Source organism: Aquarana catesbeiana, linkage group LG03 (assembly GCF_042186555.1).
Source record: "Aquarana catesbeiana isolate 2022-GZ linkage group LG03, ASM4218655v1, whole genome shotgun sequence".
Lineage (NCBI taxonomy): Eukaryota > Metazoa > Chordata > Amphibia > Anura > Ranidae > Aquarana > Aquarana catesbeiana.
In genome coordinates, this window is record NC_133326.1 from 673,148,017 (window position 1) to 673,168,310 (window position 20,294).

The 20,294-nt window shown below is 45.9% G+C and overlaps 1 protein-coding gene across 1 annotated transcript in view; it reads right to left on the bottom strand.

Moving 5' to 3' along the window:
* Nucleotides 1–20,294, bottom strand: part of LOC141134724 (galactose-3-O-sulfotransferase 4-like) — a 76,801-nt gene that overhangs the window by 15,477 nt on the left and 41,030 nt on the right. Inside the window, exon 2 of the mRNA XM_073624162.1 lies at nt 9,501–9,795. Within this exon, the coding sequence (XP_073480263.1) occupies nt 9,501–9,795 (295 nt within the window). The remainder of the gene's footprint in view (nt 1–9,500; nt 9,796–20,294) is intronic.

The window sequence follows — 20,294 nt, forward strand, 5'->3', positions numbered from 1 at the left end:
GCTTCGACATATATGCTCTTTTTTTTTAACTGTGGTGGTGAAATCGCTCCGACAGCACTGGAGTCACGGCTTTATGTATCGTGGGAGCAAACGCTGTTGTTGTCAAGTTAAATAAACTCGTGCTGCAGCTGAATGGTGTACCTGCTAAGCAAATGATGGTTAATGATGGTTAACAATAAAACAAACATTACAGTATAACATACCATACCTGCAAAGCAAATACAATAAAACATATTAAAAATAGAGAGAACGATAGATATAGAACAATAGTGAGGGAACAGTAGAGTGGACAGTAGAGAGCGAACATAAGAGAGAGAACAATAGAGAGAGATGATAAAAACACAACTACTATTTTTGGATTTTGTATTTTATATTTTTTTTGTGTTTTTGTGTGTTTTTTTTTCACTTTTTTCACTTTTATAAAAACTGTAAAAAAACTGTAAACTGAACGTTGCAGATTAGGGTCTCTCAAAATGTTATGGCCATCACATCTTTCGAGACCTCGAGACCCTGTGTTAGTGGTGCTGTACCCTATGCTAAAACTCCACTAGTGTGTGATAGCGTTTGAAACATTCACCAATGCAAAGACCAGGTTGGTCAGGACAGGAGGGATAATAAAAGCCGGTGTCACGCCTAAATCCACGTTTTCTGCAGACACAACATCTTTTTGGGGGGTTTCTTTGGGTAGGGGTACCAGGGAGGACAAAAGCAAAATGCCTCTCATGCAGCCGGCTCACTGCATTTGGATTGGGAAGTTGGGCAAGAGCACCGTCTGGAAACAGAAGGGCTCTGACGATCTCTTCCTGGAATTTAAGGAAGGATCCAGTCCGTCCTGAAGCTCTGTATAGCACATGAGCGTTCAGCAAAGCCAATTGAAATAAGTATACAGACACTTTTTTGTACCAGCGTCTTGCCTTATACTCAATTAGGTACGGTGCCAACAACTGGTTGTTGAGGTCCGTCCCTCCCATGTTAAGGTTGTATTCGTGGACACAGAGGGGTTTCTCCACAACACCAGTCGCCGTAGGAATTTGGACTGCCGTGTCTGCGTGAAGCGAGGACAAAACAAAAACATTCTGTGAATCCTTCCACTTCACTGCTAACAAATTATTACACTTCAAACAGGCTCTCTTCCCCCGTCTAAGTCGGGATTCCACAAGGTGTTGGGGGAAGCCCCGGCGATTAGATTGCACGGTGCCACATGCGCCAATTCCATAATCAAAAAGGTGACTAGAAAGTGGCACGCTTGTGTGATAATTGTCCACGTACAAGTGGTACCCCTTTCCGAATAAGGGTGACACCAAGTCCCACACTATCTTACCAGCGCTCCCTATGTAATCTGGGCAGTAAATTCGGAAACTGTAATTGGTCTCCAATCTCTGGCAAGGGTCAGCTGGGGATTAGCGGCAATGAATTGACCAGCATACAAATTGCTTTGGTCCACAATAGATCTATAGAGATCTTCGGTGAAAAACAGCGAATAAAAATCAAGTGACGTAAAATCAACTGTTTCCACGTGAATTCCGGGTTGGCTAGTGAATGGGAGAAGTACGGGTGCTGCAGAAGTGGTGGGCTCCCAATTAGGATTGGCGAATGCAGCAGGAAGGGCACTATGGGCACGACGGGCCTGTGTTTGTCTTCTTCTTGGTGGCAGCGGGACACTACTTGTGCTTGCCACCTCGCCAGCTTGAACTGCACTTATGGGACTCGCCACGTACCAAGTGTTACTGCAGTGTTGGATGTATGACCAAAATGTACTAGGCCGCTGGTGCTTGCCAGTTCACCAGAAGGAATAGCGGCAAGGGACCTGCGGTTCTTGCACCTCAACTACAGCAGAAGAAAATCGGGGTCTGGTACGCCTGACCTTGCAGGGACCACAACTCCGTAGAGCTATCTGTCATGGAGCCGCTGCTGTCTACAGGTTCGTATTCTGAGCCTGAATCTGACAGATGAGTGACTTCCTCTTCACTATCTGTCATGCTCAGAAATGCGTAGGCCTCTTCACTAGTGTACCTTCGATTTGACATTTTGGTCTCCAAATTTACTGTTACACTAGTGAGACTCACAGGTAAAAAAGCTCCTGACTATTAGCAACTGATTCAAACGCTACTAAAAAAACTGTTAGCGATCACAGGGATCAGGCCTGACTCTGCGAACGCTGCAGTTATGTGTTTTGTGTTTTGTAAGTGACAGTGATCAATTGATACTGCACTTGGGTGGGCTGGGCTGGGCTGGGCGGAGGGGCTAAACGCAGGTGCTAGCAGGTATCTGGGCTGATCCCGCTAAAACTGTGTTTTTGGGAACCCTAAACTGTTGGGGATGCTAATATAGATCTGATCAGATCAGATATCAATCCGTTCAGACACTATACTACTAAGGGAGGCATATATGGTGCGTGTGTGGGTGTTAGCGGTACTGGCACTAATCTGATGCTGCCTGGGGCGACGCAGACCCTATCTGATGCTAAAACCTGCCGGGTAATTAGGGGGTTAAACCTTTATTGGGTAAAATACGGCGGGGTGCCCTGACGCTATGAAAAATAAACACTTATAGATAGACACTTATACTGTGATCACAGGTGACAAGGGGTAATCAAGGGGTTAAACCTTTATTGGGGGGGTGGTTAGGGGGGGTCTCTAGACCTATCTGGGCCTAAGACTAATTACCCTAACACTGATTTTTGTCACTAATGACACTAGTACAGCGATCAAAAAAATATGATTGCTGTACTGGGTGACACAGTGACAGGTAGTGAAAGGGTTAACTGGGGGGGTGATCAGGGGATGAATTGTGTGTAGTGTTGGTGCAACTCACTGTTTGATGCTCTCTCCTTTCGGTCTGGAATGAAAAGACCGACACGAAGAGAGATGACATCACTTCCCCTGTCAGTGTTTACAGTTACACAGACAGGAGAAGGATATCATTCATCAGGAGCGATCACCAGGTCCAGGCCAGATTTCATTGGCCTGGGCCTGGGGATTGATCAGTTCCTGATCGAATAAGATCGCAGTGGACGGTGGGGGGCACGCGCGTGCCTCCCCCCCAGCCGGCCACGTGCATCACGTATAGTAACGTGATTTCGCGCAGCTGGACCAACCTGCCACAGTAAAACTGCGGCAGCTGGTCCGGAACTGGTTAAAGGGGTTGTAAACCTTAGTGTTTTTTCACCTTAATGCATGCTATGCATTAAGGTGAAAAAGCACCTGGCAGTGACCTGCCCCCCAGCCCCCCCATTTCACTTACCTGAGCCCTGGAACTTGACCCGGCGGGCACGCGCTGTCTCTCCGCCCGGGGTTCTCGGCTCTTGATAGGATAGATTGATAGCAGCGCAGCCATTGGCTCCCGCTGCTGTCACTCAAATCCATAAGGCGGGCGTTTGGGGGCGGGGCCGAGTCCGGCATAGCTTCTATAGCTACCGAATGCTGGACTCGGGAGTGGGCCCGCAAGGTAATCCCCCAGTAGAGCGCTTCTCTTAGGGGGTTATCTGATGTGTGGATGACCCAAGAGAGCCACCGGGGGACCCCAGAAGATGAGGTTCTGGGCCACTCTGTGCAAAAGGTGCTGCACAGTGGAGGTAAGCATGATCTGTTTGTTATTTAACAACAACAAAAAAAACTAACCCTTACAATCACTTTAAGTCTCCAGAAATAAGGTGTGTAAGACCTATAAATTGAGTATCTAATATAGATATGTGATCAGACCATGAGCAAGGGTATATTGAGGTATCACCAGAGTTAGCAAGTATAATAGGTGTGCAAAAAACATAGTTACATAGTTAGTAAGGTTGAATAAAGACATCAGTCCAACCTGAGTGAGTGTGGGTGCGTGTCTACAATTATCCCTATTTTTTTATTTAAGGTACCCATATAGCACCAGAATTCAATGGAGGTGGCAGACAGATACGAGGACATCGATATCTCTAGGGAAAAATAGGACAAACATGGGGGCTCAAAAAGTCTCTAGATAACAAAATCGGATAGTCCCATTCAGTCCTACAGGTAACTGGATGTAAACTGTCTTCTCAGGAAATGATCTGAGGATTATTGAGAAAGGTCACGACCAATGGGCTAAATCTCGGCTCAAATGGATAATTCCCACCAGGAGAGAGAGAAAAGCAAAAGAATGCCCTTACCAGATCCGGTGGACTCACAGGCCGTAGCGGTGAGTCAAACGAGCCTATACCGTTAAACGGTGTGGGGTAGAAGTTTGTAGGAGAACTTGTAAACCATCTTGTCAGCAGTCCTCATGAGAAGCACCGATTTGGAGTCCGAGGTCCCCAGGATATGATTCCGGTCACAGGATCACCGTTTCCTCAGAGCGACATCATGTGTGCAAATAAGCAAAAAAGGGGAAAAAACTCCACATAGTGTAAATCCTTTGGTTTGCAAAAAGGCATAAACGCACTTTATTTAGGGAGTATACTCCGGAAAAAATATTTTTACAGGCGGGGGGCAGTAAAAATTAGGCCAAAAATAAATAAAAACAATCATAAAAATTATAAAAACAGGCGCAGTAGATAGTGGTGGGGTGTAATCATGGAACCCGACGCGTTTCGCCTCCTAAGGCTTCTGCTGGGGTATGCGTCGGGTTCCATGATTACACCCCACCACTATCTACTGCGCCTGTTTTTATAATTTTTATGATTGTTTTTATTTATTTTGGGCCTAATTTTTACTGCCCCCCGCCTGTAAAAATATTTTTTCCGGAGTATACTCCCTAAATAAAGTGCGTTTATGCCTTTTTGCAAACCAAAGGATTTACACTATGTGGAGTTTTTTCCCCTTTTTTGCTTATTTGCACACATGATGTCGCTCTGAGGAAACGGTGATCCTGTGACCGGAATCATATCCTGGGGACCTTGGACTCCAAATCGGTGCTTCTCATGAGGACTGCTGACAAGATGGTTTACAAGTTCTCCTACAAACTTCTACCCCACACCGTTTAACGGTATAGGCTCGTTTGACTCACCGCTACGGCCTGTGAGTCCACCGGATCTGGTAAGGGCATTCTTTTGCTTTTCTCTCTCTCCTGGTGGGAATTATCCATTTGAGCCGAGATTTAGCCCATTGGTCGTGACCTTTCTCAATAATCCTCAGATCATTTCCTGAGAAGACAGTTTACATCCAGTTACCTGTAGGACTGAATGGGACTATCCGATTTTGTTATCTAGAGACTTTTTGAGCCCCCATGTTTGTCCTATTTTTCCCTAGAGATATCGATGTCCTTGTATCTGTCTGCCACCTCCATTAAATTCTGGTTCTGTGGATTAACACATTCAGCTCCTCTAGATACTCTGCACCGTTATTGGTCATATCCTGCATGTTTGATTGTCTCCCAATTTATATACATATTTTTCCTTATTTTTTCTCACTGTGTCTTTCTTTGTTAAGCACACACTGTGTTTCCACCTGCATTGTGTATACCATTTAGTATATATATTTTTATATGTCCTACAAACACCTTTACCTTATCACACTAAAGGTATTTTGATTTTCCCCCAAACCACTCTTTTTACCTGTCTAATAACAGGAGTCTCACTGCCTATTAGCGCCACACTTTTCTATTTCAATTTTCACTTGCAACGGTCATATTGCTGTGTTGGCTGCTTTATCCCTGTCTAGGAGCTGGCGCAATTTTTACATTTTTTCTTACCCATATAGCACCGTCAAATTACGCAGAGCTCCACATATACATCGCACACTCACATCAGTCCCTCATATTCATATACTAGGGCCAATGTGGTGGTGGTGGTTGTGGTGTGGTGTGGTGGGGATTCGGACCAGTGAACCTTTATACTGCTAGGTGAGAGTGCTACCCACTACACCACTGTGCCACCCAAATAGTCCACTTGCGAATATGAGTCATGGGGGTGCGAATAAAATGTGTATTCACGTGCTCCTACATTCAGAACTGTAGTGCAAGTTGTTCTAGGAAAGGCTTTCGAATTGAGGTTTTGCTTACTGCAATCTAAATATGGTTGAGAGACTGTGTTGAAATCCTCACCTAGTAACATGTGGGGAGAGTGATAACGTTGCAGTATGTCAAAAAATTGGGTAAAAAAGGTTGATTGTGCTTCACTGGGGGCATATAGGTTAGCAATGGTGATTTCTCTGCCTATTAGGTAGCCTTTAATAATAATAAAATGACTATCAGGGTCCTTGCATACTTGATGGACATCCATGGGAAACGAATGATGCAGAAAGACCGCAACCCCTCTCGAATTAGAGGAGGCGAGTGTATAAAAAGCCTGGTTGTATGATTTGTGGAAGAAAGAGGGGTGATTATCCTTCTTAAAATGGGTTTTCCTGAAGAAGGATTATGTTGGCGTTTAGTTTAGCATATTGCATAAAAGCTTTCTTCCTTTTGTTTGGAGAATTAAATCCCTGGACATTATGTGAAATAATTTGAATTGTCATTTTGTAAATTAAGGGAATGGAACCTTATTTCAATGCAAAGGTGCTTCACAAACGAGATACAACCAGGGTTTGCAAACAGTCCCACTGCATCACCCATCAACCACAGAGCCAGCTCGATATAACACAAAATACTTCATGTAACATTTTCATGCTCCCTCCACACCATTGGGACTGCAAAAGGCATGGACTTTTTCTTCTTTTTTTAGCTAATGACTCAGATAAGTTGCACATGTAATGCAACAATAATGAGGGGCCCAACTCTTTTCCTGATCCCCTTATTTTGCATCCAAAATATAGGTGGTATGTCTTTTTTACCACTGCCGTCATATTGCACTTTTGAAATGCAAATGTAACCTCGCCACAAATGTAGCAGAAGTTCTCTGCAATGTTTACACAGTTTCGAGGCATCTTGGCTTCTGAGGGAAAAGATCATGCAACTGTTCCTTGGAAATGTTAGGCATGATACTTTCACAAGCCACCAGGATATAACTGTATGATGCGTAGATCTGACCAAAACAAATGTACTTTGCAATAAAAATACAATAAATTACAGTTAGGTAATAATCTTTAGTCCCAAAGTGAAGATACATTTATACACTTCCATGTGGTACCATTTTCATCGTTCTAGCAAACTTTGTTGTTGAGAAGTTACGAGGCATCAAAAAGTTGAAAACTTTAGCCAACCAGCACCTTTATCACCTGTTTTCTAATTCATCTGATCAAAATAAGTAAGAATTAGCACATTTTATCTCAGAAGTCGATCATTTCCCAAAATTTGTAGACCAGTGTTATTATCGTTGTCTGTATCTCCACTAAAAAAAAAAAAAAAAAAAAATCATTCTCTAATAATCCTGTTGACCATTATAGGCAAATTTTGAGCTGTCTTTGCTACAGGAATAGAGGTAAAGTCTTGCAGTGGGAATAATTGTTGGGGTGACAACTGTATAGAGGGAGGATTTAGCTCACTTAAGATTTTATGGTTGTGTCTTTGGGAGGGAAAAGGACAGGAAATCTCCGTAATGGGACACATGTGGCCAGCGCTGTATTTTGGTCTAGGCCAACAAGGCCCAGACCTAGAGTGGCACTTTGTGGGGGGGGGGGGGGGGCAAGCCCCGCCGAGCCCCTACTGCGCTGCTGAATAATAGTGTCATCGCGGCAGGCAGAAGGAGCTGCTCCGCCAGTAAGCGGAGTCCTGCACCAATCCAGAGGCGACATAAGGACACTTACAGCAGCAGAGGAGGGGTCTGTATGAGCGGGAAGTCCAGGCACTGCAAGCAGATGAGGATGCTGTGCAAGTCGGCGGGCAGTGGGAGGTGGAGTTTCTGGCTGTGCGGTGGCTGGAGGAGATCTACTGAAGGAGAGGAAGATGCTGAGAGGAGTGGTCGGGAAGATGTCAGCACGAAAACATATGGCACCAGGTGAGGCTGACAAGACTGCACAGCACAGAGAGGTGACAGGCAGGGACAGCTTGCTCTGTATCCTGGTACATACAGGCTACCATTGCTTGATAATAAATAGATGTCTCTGGGTCTAACAGGTGAGATACTGGTGCTCAGGTGTTGCTGGCGATATGGTGGTGGCGGGTATTGCTGGCGACATGGCAGTGCCCAAGTGTTGCTTGCAGCATGGCCGTACCTGGGTGTTGCTGGCGACATGGCAGTACCCAGGTGTTGCTGTCGACATAGCGGAGCCCGGGTGTGGTTGGCAGCATGGCGGTGCCTGGGTGTTGCTGGCGACATGGCGGTACCCAGGTGTTGCTGGTGACATAGCGGAGCCCGGGTGTTGCTGGCCACATAGAGGAGCCCGGGTGTTGCTGGCGACATAGAGGAGTCCGGGTGTGGCTGGCTGCATGGCGGTACCTGGGTGTTGCTGGCGACATGTGTGTGTATGTACATTACTCTTGTCCCTAATCCTGTACAATCACAACTACTTTTTTTTTATGCTAGTTCAAAATGTCAGTAAGGACTGACACGCCTCTGAAAAGCAATCCATGCTCGGATCTCTTTTAAGAGGAATTTGACATGCAGTGAAGAGGCAATAAGTTGCCTCCGCAATGCCTGTTTTAACCCCTTAAATGCAGTATCACAGTGCTGCAACTGCGTGCAATGCACATTGATTGGCCTCATTCACACTTCATTTCATGCTCGCAGTCTCTGACCGCTCCTTGTGCCATGCTCGCAGTCTCTGACCATCCCTTGTGCCATGCCCACAGTCTCTGACTGTTCCTTGTGCCTTGCCCACAGTCTCTGACTGTTCCTTGTGCCATGCCCGCAGTTTCTGACTGTTCCTTGTGCCATGCCCGCAGTCTCTGACCATCCTTTGTGCCATGCCCGCAGCCTCTGACCGTCCTTTGTGCCATGCCCGCAGTCTCTGACCGTCCTTTGTGCCATGCCCGCAGTCTCTGACTGTCCCTTGTGCCATGCCTGCAGTCTCTGACCATCCCTTGTGCCATGCCTGCAGTCTCTGACAGTCCCTGGTGCCATGCCCGCAGTCTCTGACTGTCCATTGTGCCATGCTCAAAGTCTCTGACCGTCCTTTGTGCCATGCCCGCAGTCTCTGACCGTCCTTTGTGCCATGCCCGCAGTCTCTGACCGTCCCTTGTGCCATGCCAGGAGTGTCTGACTGTCCCTTGTGCCATACCCGCAGTCTCTGTGGCCCGCGATGTAAGGGGGAGCTCCATGGGCTCTTTTGCAAAGAAAGGGCTGTGGTTACCAGAGACCCCTTACATCAGAATTCCCTATTACACCAGAGTCCGCAGCAGTCCCTATTACATCAGAGTTCTCCTTTACATTGGGGTGTGGCCTTGACAGGAAGGGGTGGGTCATATTTAAATTAGGGGGTGTACGAGTTTAGTCAGGCCTAGGGCAGCACAAAACCTAAATACACCACTACATGTGGAAATAAGGAAAAAAAAAACTGACAGGCTAATCCGTTCTATTAACTATAGCCATTAATTAACCATTCCCTACTTTAGCCAAAACTAAATTTTAAAGGTATGGCTTTAGATATACTTATATCATATATATGAATTCTGACTGGTGTTAGGAGCTGCATCACTTTTCAATTTACAGAGTAGACCTTTACCTCTGGGAGGTTGAAGCGCATATGGTGACAGAGGATATCGTACTTCGGCCTGTTTGGGGAGTTGATACCTTTCACCCAGCGAGAGTGGAAGAGATTTGGGTAGCTGAACTGATAATTGATTGGCAAAGCAAAGAATAAGCCATTCTTGTCCCCATATCGGTGCAGGAGGTTCAGTATGGTGCTTCCAGCCGTCTTGTGAGTCTTCAGGAACACAATGTGCCTCTTAGGCTGACAAGTCCATGGAAGAGATGGAGGCAGAGAAGATAAGACAGGTAGGATGGAGCTCTGAGAGGTCCTGATAATAAAGAAAGTAAGGTCAGTAATATACAAGGTCATTACTATGCAACTCTATTTATTAGGGAGTGTAACATAAACTATATCCAAACCAAAGTTTTTTTCCCAATTTAAACAACCTAGGGAATTGTTAAACCTCTGTCAGAGCAGCAACATGCAAATAAATCCTCTAACCTGCCCCGCAGATGCATATAAACTGGCAACAGCTATTGGGCCAGTTTGTATGTGGCCTTAGCACAGTTTACAGCTGTGTACAGCCATTGACTTCAATGGCAGGGTGTACACAGCACTTGTGGCTCTCCAGGTTTGTTAAAAGGCCTGGAATTTTACCCTCAACATCTTTTCAGTTTCTCATTGTCCCTGCGTTAGTCTTGGAAACTTGAACAAAGTTTAACCTTAAAGTGGAGTTCCACCCACTTTTACAACTCTTCAGCATCCCTCACTAAACTGTGCACTGTAAACAAATTGGATATTTAAAAAAAAATTTTCTCAGCACCTACTGTATATCTGCTGTATTCATTTTTCACTTCCTCCTCCCTGGCCGCGGCCCATTGTATCATTTCCTGTTTGCAATGCCTTCTGGGAAGGGGCGGCAACTTCCTCTGAAACTGCCGTTGCTATGGAAACCTGACCTGAAACCTATTACACTGCTTGTGCTGCACTGAGCATGTGTGAGATCTGCAAGGATGAGATCCAGGAAGAAATACAGTCTGGCTTCAGATGCCCACACTTAAGATGGCCACGGCCTGCTGTAAATTTATAAAATAACAAACTACTGCTATAAACTAACAAAACAGACCTTAGTTTACAGACTAACTTTACTAGAATACATTAGGCTTGTGTATTATAGGGGTATTTTAATTTAAAAAGTATCATTTCGGCCGGAACACCACTTTAAGTGAATTTTATCATGTAGTGCTCGAACCATACTGATGACCACTAGTAAGATTATAAGTTGCAAATGAACATGACCGTTGGCAAATTAAAGTTTGAGACTGACTGGTGGCAAAGGAAGCATGGGACATTTCTCTTGTGGTAAACATTCCTACTGATTTATATAAACTGTTGACCAGAAATATCCAGTAGAATTTCCCACAGTAACTGGTCACATTTCTGTGTCATCTTACAAAAGAATAAAAAAGCAAATCTAGGTATATGAAGATGTAAGGCTACCCCAGTTGGGGCTGCTGGTAATAACTGGTTCTTCCCTAAAAGTACAGAGGCTGCCAACCACCACAAGAACAAGTCAATTCACATTGGCACCAATAACACAGTCTAGGGGATGTCTTTTCAGTATTCCTGGCTTGAAGCAATGTTAACATGAGAGGGGTTTAGGGTCACAGGATACTCCAAAATTATTAATAGCAATAATGGGAGCACAAACTTCTCACTAATCTTTTTATAGCAGCCTTTCCTGGAGGTAACAGGGAATGGCTAGTATATCTAAGACTATCAGAACAGCCCCAGTCAATGCAGCAACCTCTTGTACTTGGCACTTAGATCCCTTCTAGTACAAGCACACCTAAAGTCTACAGCAAGGTCTTTATTCACAATGTCCTTGGAGCTGTCTGTCACCCAACCTCCACAGGTAGATCCTCAGTGAGGGAGATAAAAACCTCCTTCTCTAGACCCAGAACTTCAGAACAGTGCCCTCCAGCAAATACTCCTTTAGCAGTCTTCCCTGGGTCCTTAGCCCAGCTCTTGCTGAGACCCAGACTACAATCTCCTGTTTCGGAAACTCTCTCCTAGGGGCAGTAGCCCCCCAAGGAGACTGGAACTCTCCCTGAAGAGGAAGGCATTCACCCAGAGCTTGACAAACAGTTATTACCTACCCAACCACCTTCTGGATGTCTCCTACCAGGGATTAGCTGGGGCATGAATAATATTCATACTGGTCATCTGCATGTCCCTGCCCTATATTCTGGAAGTTTCTTCCAAAGACAGTTGGGAGAAACCAAACACAACTTAGGAAACCCTGAACAGACAAAAAATCAAATCAATCACTGTTCCACGCACTACAGTGAAGCAAAAAAATTAAATATACTCAGTAGCCTAATTATGAGGGCGCTACATAGACGATGGCTCCACTGTGGGTCTAGTTTCCTATGTCAGACCATATGTGATAAATGTGCTGGTGTAAGTAGACATGTCATATGTCTGACCAGGCATGTACTGGCCATCGGGACTACCGGGAGATTCCCGGTGGGCCGATGGCTCAGTGGGCCAGTCAGGTGCGGTCCTGGAGCGGCTCCTCTCTGACAGTGAGTGATCGCAATTTCACTCCTGTCAGAAGCAGCTTCCGTCATATGCTGGAGAGAGCATTAGGCGTTATGCTCTCTCCAGCCTGCAGGGGGAGATAGACCAATGACAGAGGCAGACTTTCCTTCCTCTCTCCCCTATCACTTGTTATCACATGACTGGAGAGAGGAACGAGAAGCTGCCTTCAAAACGGTGAGTATATGTGGGAGGGGGAGGAGAGGGAGGACACTGATGTGAAGGGCTGCCGATGGGGGCTCTCTGATGGGGACTGTGATGTGAAGTGGGCTGCTGGTGGGGACTCTGATGTGAAGGGAGCTGCTGATTGGGACACTCTGATGTAAGGGGGACGCTGTTGGGGACACTGTGATGTAAGGGGGACGCTGTTGGGGACACTATGATGTAAGGGGGACGCTGTTGGGGACACTCTGATGTAAGGGGGACGCTGTTGGGGACACTATGATGTAAGGGGGACACTGTTGGGGACACTCTGATGTAAGGGGGAAGCTGTTGGGGACACTCTGATGTAAGGGGGACACTGTTGGGGACACTCTGATGTAAGGGGGACGCTGTTGGGGACACTCTGATGTAAGGGGGACGCTGTTGGGGACACTCTGATGTAAGGGGGACGCTGTTGGGGACACTTTGATGTAAGGGGGACGCTGTTGGGGACACTCTGATGTAAGGGGGACGCTGTTGGGGACACTCTGATGCAAGGGGGACGCTGTTGGGGACACTTTGATGTAAGGGGGATGCTGTTGGGGACACTCTGATGTAAGGGGGACACTGTTGGGGACACTCTGATGTTCGAGGGACGCTGTTGGGGACACTCTGATGTAAGGGGGACGCTGTTGGGGACACTCTGATGTAAGGGGGACGCTGTTGGGGACACTCTGATGCAAGGGGGACGCTGTTGGGGACACTCTGATGCAAGGGGGGCGCTATTGGGGACACTCTGATGTAAGGGGGGCGCTGTTGGGAAAACTCTGATGTAAGGGGGACGCTGTTGGGGACACTCTGATGTAAGGGGGACGCTGTTGGGGACACTCTGATGTAAGGGGGACGCTGTTGGGGACACTTTGATGTAAGGGGGACGCTGTTGGGGACACTCTGATGTAAGGGGGACACTGTTGGGGACACTCTGATGTAAGGGGGATGCTGTTGGGGACACTCTGATGCAAGGGGGCGCTGTTGGGGACACTCTGATGTAAGGGGGGCGCTGTTGGGGACACTCTGATGTAAGGGGGATGCTGTTGGGGACACTCTGATGTAAGGGGGACGCTGTTGGGGACACTCTGATGTAAGGGAGGCGCTGTTGGGGACACTCTGATGCAAGGGGGACGCTGTTGGGGATACTCTGATGTAAGGGGGACGCTGTTGGGGAGACTCTGATGTAAGGGGACGCTGTTGGGGACACTCTGATGTAAGGGGGACGCTGTTGGGGACACTCTGATGTAAGGGTGACGCTGTTGGGGACACTCTGATGTAAGGGTGACGCTGTTGGGGACACTCTGATGTAAGGGGGACGCTGTTGGGGACACTTTGATGTAAGGGGGATGCTGTTGGGGACACTCTGATGTAAGGGGGGTGCTGTTGGGGACACTCAAAATTAAAGTGAGCCAGTCATGAGGAAGTCCAGGGCCAAATTTTTGTCCCAGTCCAGCCCTGTGTCTGACAAGCATGAGTGAACTGATAACAGGGCTTATGTGTGAACAGGTATCTAACAAGAAAAATGTCTCATTCCAATAGCAACCATTGAGCTTCCAACTGGAATTGTTGTAATCCTTCATTGTTATGAGCAACAAGAAAATTTTGCCAGCCATCAGTTGACAGCCAATTACAACCCCCCTCCCTTAAACCTCACACATATGCGATGCAGGAACCCGCTCGATTCCTGTGCGGGTTCCCGCATCACATCTAATTCGTAGGCAGTTTACATTGCTCTCTGCGAACCGCTGCAGGTGTCAGTACAAAGTTAATGACACCTCCAGATCGGTTCGCAGATCGCAGTGCGAACTGTGAAATCGAACAGGAATCGGATTGCGATTGTGAACACCCATGCAATCCGATTCCAGCGTGGACCAAAAAAGGGGTCCTGCACAGTTTTGGTCCGAATGCGATACAAGTTCAGCCATACAAACTGCATGGCTTAATTCACATCGCACAGACATCTCATGTGATCTGCACATTAACGCCATGCTATCACATGCAATGTCTGTCATTGCAATAGTGTGAATGCAACCTCAGTCTTTTATCGGATTCCTCCTCATTGCACAGTCAAGCCCCTCAATTTAGCAGACTCCCTCCTCCCCTTTTCACAACTAGGATCCTATGGTTACTAGACCTTGCCCTCTGTCATACAGTTAATTTTATCAGCCCCCTTCCCCTATTCCATAGCTAGACCTTTTTAACCATAGAAATACAGAAAGGAGAGCCAGACCAAAATCAAATAAAAGAGTCCAAGATCATTTTAACTGTGGATAAAAAAAAAAAAAAGTCATGTAACACATCCAACGCATTTCAGGGACAACACAACTCCCCCTTCATTAGGGCTACAAAAATAAGAAAAAACAGTCATAATGATGAAAAATTATGTCTAGATATGCATTTGACTGTGTATCACAAAATCTAGAACATCACATAATGAACGGAAGTGACAACATTGAGGCATGCACCACTACATACACATGTCCCCTTTACTGCCTATGCATACAGTTTTTGTTTAATCCAGCTGTATTTGCTCAGTGCAACTAATAACATCCAAGTGAAAGATATAACACCAACATGTCAGAAAAAAATAATAAGAATTCAAAAACAGAATCATTGAGTTGGAAAAAGGATCATCCACTCCTAAAAATGACTTGTGAACTCAATCAGGTGTAGCCAGTCACCATTTGGTTAGCTCAGCATGAAGAGAGCTTTCCTGGAGCATTTAAGTCCCTGGTAGTGCAACTGAAGCAAACAATCAACGATGGGTGGCAAGGCACTGTCACTGCCATCCAGGGCTGCCATCAGAAATTTTGGGGCCCCTTACACAGCTTCAGGCATGGGCCCCCTGGAGCAAAGAACCGGGGGGGGCAAAAAAGTCAAAGTGTCATCTCACCTCCTCTTCCCTCTCCTGCAGCGAGTTGAGAACCGGGGGGGGGTGCTGCCTGTACCCCCCTAATTGCAGCCCTGGCAGTCTATGATGGGGGGGCAGTGAATAGGGGGCAGTCTACAACAGGGGGGGTCAGTGAATAGGGGGGAGTCTAGGACGGGGGGGTCAGTGAATAGAGGGCAGTCTAGGACAGGGGGGTCAGTGAATAGGGGGCAGCCTATGACAGGGGGGTGGCAGTGAATGGGGGCAGTCTATGACAGGGGGTGGCAGTGAATAGGGGCCAGTCTATGACAGGGGGGGGTCAGTGAATAGGGGGCAGTCTATGACAGGGGGGGTCAGTGAATAGGGGGCAGTCTATGACTGGGGGGGTCAGTGAATAAGACACAGACTATGCTAGGGGGATGAATGGATGGGAAGTAGTGTATGCCATGGGGAGTATCTATGGGCTGCACATCTGTATACTGGCTCTACCCATGATGTCTGCCATACATTGGCACATCCATTCCCTGAAAGGTGTCACACAGCCATGAGAAGGGTATCTGGCCACTTACCGCTCTGTTTTCCTCTGACAGGAAGTTGGGTCCGTCATCCAGGCCTTCCTGCTATAAAGAGAGAACAAAACACACACTGTTACCCTCCTCGCAGAGCCCCCGGGCCCCACAGCCAACACTATGCCCTGCACAGGTGCCAATCCATTCCCCCACCCTCCCCTCCGCCGCTCATCATCATGGCTTAGACAGTCACTGGCAGGCTGGGGACAGACTCCACCGAGGATCAGGGGGAGGTGAGATCTCCGCGGGGACACGTGATAAGAGGAGGGAGCCCGGCTGAATGACAGCTGGACCTAACTGCAAGTCTGCTGGTGGGTTAGATTATCATGTGACCATTTTCTCTCCTCTCTCCAGCCGTAACATGAGAGTGGGAGGAGGAACTGTCGAAATGAAAGTGTTTTCTCTCCTCTCAGCCGCGAGCTAAGAACGGGGGGCGACGGGCCCCTGGGAACATTCAGGCCCCTTACAGGTGTAATGCCTGTACCCCCCTGATGGCGGCCCTGCTGGCATCTCCGGGATAAAGTAGTGGACAGGCAAGTCAGGAGATGGATACAAAAACATTTCAAAGGCTTTATCAATACCTAGAAACACGGTGAAATCTATTATTAAGATGTGGAAGGTATTGGTACAACACAGACTGGATCAGGACCTCGCTCCAGACTGGATGAAAGAGCCAGGAGGAAACTGGTCAGAGAGGCTACCAAGAGGCCTACAGCAACTCTGAAGCAGTTGCAGGAATTTATAACAAAGAGTGGTAATTGTGTGCATGTGACAACAATATCACAAATTCTCCACCAATGTGGCTTGTAAAGAAAGCCATTCCTCAAGAAAGGCCACATGCAGTCGCAACTGAGCTTTGCCAAAACGCACCTTAAAGCGGAGTTCCACCCAAAAGTGGAATTTCTGCTTATCTGTCTCATCCCCCCCTCGGGTGCCACATTTGGCACCTTTCTGGGGGGGAAGCAGGTACCCGTTTTTGACAGATACCTTGTCCCCACTTCCTGCGTCAGAAGTCCGGCTGACATCGCTGGATTCCAAGACAGGTAAGTGTCCTAGCATTAAAAGTCAGCAGCTACAGTATGTGTAGCTGCTGATTTTTAATCTTTGGATTGTGAGGCCGGAACCCTGCTTTAACCAATTAAAATTTATGTCCTTTTCTTCCACAAATAGAGCTTTCTATATTTTTTACTTTCTGCTATAAATTTTTCCAATAAAAAATTGAATTTCTTCATAAATTAAGGCCAATATGTATTCTGCTACATATTTTTGGTAAAAAAAAATCCCAATAAACGTACATTGATTGATTTGTGCAAAAGTTATAGCGTCTACAAACTATGGGATATTTTTATTTATTTTTTACTAGTAATGGCGGCGATCAGCGACTTATAGCGGGACTGCGATATTGCTGTGGACATTCGGACACTAACTGACACTTTTTGGGAACCAGTGACACCTAAAAAATATGCACTGCGACTGTACTAATGACACTGGCTGGGAAGGGGTTAACATCAGGGGTGATCGAAGGGTTAACTGTGTGCCTAACCTATTTTTTATTACAGTGTGGGAGATGCTTTTACTAAGGGAATTCATGGATCCTTGTCCCTGTTTTGCAGAGACACAGGATCCATGCCTTCCCTCCTGTCAAAACAGCAATATGCTTGTTTACATAGGTAGACCGCCGTTCTGCCTCTCTGCCTCTCTGCTTGATGATCAGCGGGTGCTGGCAGACATCGAGTCCATGGTACCCGCCGCTCGGCTCCCACTGTATGCCCCCTACCCGGAAGAGCTGGATCACATATATATATACAGTATATTTGTACTCGGAGACTCTTGTGGTTAACTAAGGAAAGGATATAGAAGGAGAGCTGGAAAGTGACTGGGGGTGTACTGTGGTCACGAGGTCAGTATGCTAAAAGGGGGATAAAAACAAAGACAGTAGGATGAGTATGCAAAGGAGGTTTATTGAAACAAATACAATACAGCCAAGTGTATGAATGCCTGGGACATCTCAAAGAGTGGCTCCGGAATGTACTTGGCATAGCATGACGACATCCACCTGCCTAACCTTTTGATTATATGAACAGGAACCCCCTGGCAAGAGGCCGCAGAAGCGGTCCCTATTCTGAAATAATGACCTGAGTAAGACTTGGGATCCAACCCCAGATTCCCTAAGAGGGTGCGGCGATGTTTGATGAAAAGTGCTGAGGTGAGAGGGGCCCAGTGAAATGGCAAAAGTGGACTATCCCTGGGTTCATCTGCCAACTGGGCCATGAGTATATCCAAGACCGAAACCAGGCACCAACCCGTTCCGATCTTTAAGTACCTAATATCAGTACCAGGTCCTGTTTGCTGAATTTTACACGCATCCACGTGTAACAGGTAGTGGTCGGGGTACCTAACTACTGACTAATGGAAAGCGTATGGGACTTAGCTCCAGTACGAGTAAATTCACCTGGTCTAAGAAACCCATAAAAGGCTGAATATATAGCTGCCTTGAGCACAAGACTAGGCAGTTGCCCAAAAGGGGACCTAGACAACATATCTGACATGCCCCGGAAAACGTGCCCTGTGACTGGAAGCCTGTTAGTAGGTCTAGGGGGGTTGTATTTCTGAATACCCTTAACCACTTGAGCCCCGGACCATTATGCTGCCTAAGGACCAGAGGTCTTTTTCCAATTTGGCACTGCGTCGCTTTAACTGCTAATTGCGCGGTCATGCAATGCTGTACCCAAACGAAATTTGCGTCTTTTTCTTCCCACAAATAGAGCTTTCTTTTGATGGTATTTGATCACCTCTGCAGTTTTTATTTTTTGCGCTATAAACGGAAAAAGACCGAAAATTTTGAAAAAAAATGATATTTTCTACTTTTTGTTATAAAAAAAATCCAATAAACTAAATTTTAGTCATACATTTAGGCCAAAATGTATTCGGCCACATGTCTTTGGTAAAAAAAATGTCAATAAGCATATATTTATTGGTTTGCGCAAAAGTTATAGCGTCTACAAACTAGTGTACATTTTCTGTAATTTACACAGCTTTTAGTTTATGACTGCCTATGTCATTTCTTGAGGTGCTAAAATGGCAGGGCAGTACAAAACCCCCCCAAATGACCCCATTTTGGAAAGTAGACACCCCAAGGAAATTGCTGAGAGGCATGTTGAACCCATTGAATATTTATTTTTTTTGTCCCAAGTGATTGAATAATGAAAAAAAAAAAAAAAATATTTACAAAAAGTTGTCACTAAATGATATATTGCTCACACAGGCCATGGGCCTATGTGGAATTGCACCCCAAAATACATTCAGCTGCTTCTCCTGAGTATGGGGATACCACATGTGTGGGACTTTTTGGGAGCCTAGCCGCGTACGGGGCCCCGAAAACCAAGCACCGCCTTCAGGATTTCTAAGGGTGAAAATTTTTGATTTCACTCTTCACTGCCTATCACTGTTTTGGAGGCCATGGAATGCCCAGGTGGCACAAAACCCCCCCAAATGACCCCATTTTGGAAAGTAGACACCCCAAGCTATTTGCTGAGAGGCATGGTGAGTATTTTGCAGCTCTCATTTGTTTTTGAAAATGAAGAAAGACAAGAAAAAACTTTTTTTTTTTTCTTTTTTCAATTTTCAAAACTTTGTGACAAAAAGTGAGGTCTGCAAAATACTCACTATACCTCTCAGCAAAATGCTTGGGGTGTCTACTTTCCAAAATGGGGTCATTTGGGGGGGTTTTGTGCCACCTGGGCTTTCCATGGCCTCCGAAACTGTGATAGGCAGTGAAGAGTGAAATCAAAAATTCACGCCCTTAGAAAGCATGAAGGCGGTGCTTGGTTTTCGGGGTCCCGTACGCGGCTAGGCTCCCAAAAAGTCTCACACATGTGGTATCCCCGTACTCAGGAGAAGCAGCAGAATGTATTTTGGGGTGTAATTTCACATATTCCCATGGCATGTTTGAGCAATATATCATTTAGTGATAACTTTGTGCAATTAAAAAAAAAAAAAAAAAAAAAATTTGTCTCTTTCCCGCAACTTGTGTCGCAATATAAAATATTCCATGGACTCGACATGCCTCTCAGCAAATAGCTTGGGGTGTCTACTTTCCAAAATGGGGTCATTTGGGGGGGTTTTGAACTGTCCTGGCATTTTATGCACAACATTTAGAAGCTTATGTCACACATCACCAACTCTTCTAACCACTTGAAGACAAAGCCCTTTCTGACACTCATTGTTTACATGAAAAAGTTATTTTTTTTTTGCAAAAAAATTACTTTGAACCCCCAAACATTATATATTTTTTTAAAGCAAATGCCCTACAGATTAAAATGGTGGGTGTTTCATTTTTTTTTTTTCACACAGTATTTGAGCAGCGATTTTTCAAACGCATTTTTTGGGGAAAAAACACACTTTTTTAAATTTTAATGCACTAAAACACACTATATTGCCCAAATGTTTGATGAAATAAAAAAGATGATCTTAGGCCGAGTACATGGATACCAAACATGACATGCTTTAAAATTGCGCACAAACGTGCAGTGGCAACAAAATAAATACATTTTTAAAAGCCTTTAAAAGCCTTTACAGGTTACCACTTTAGATTTA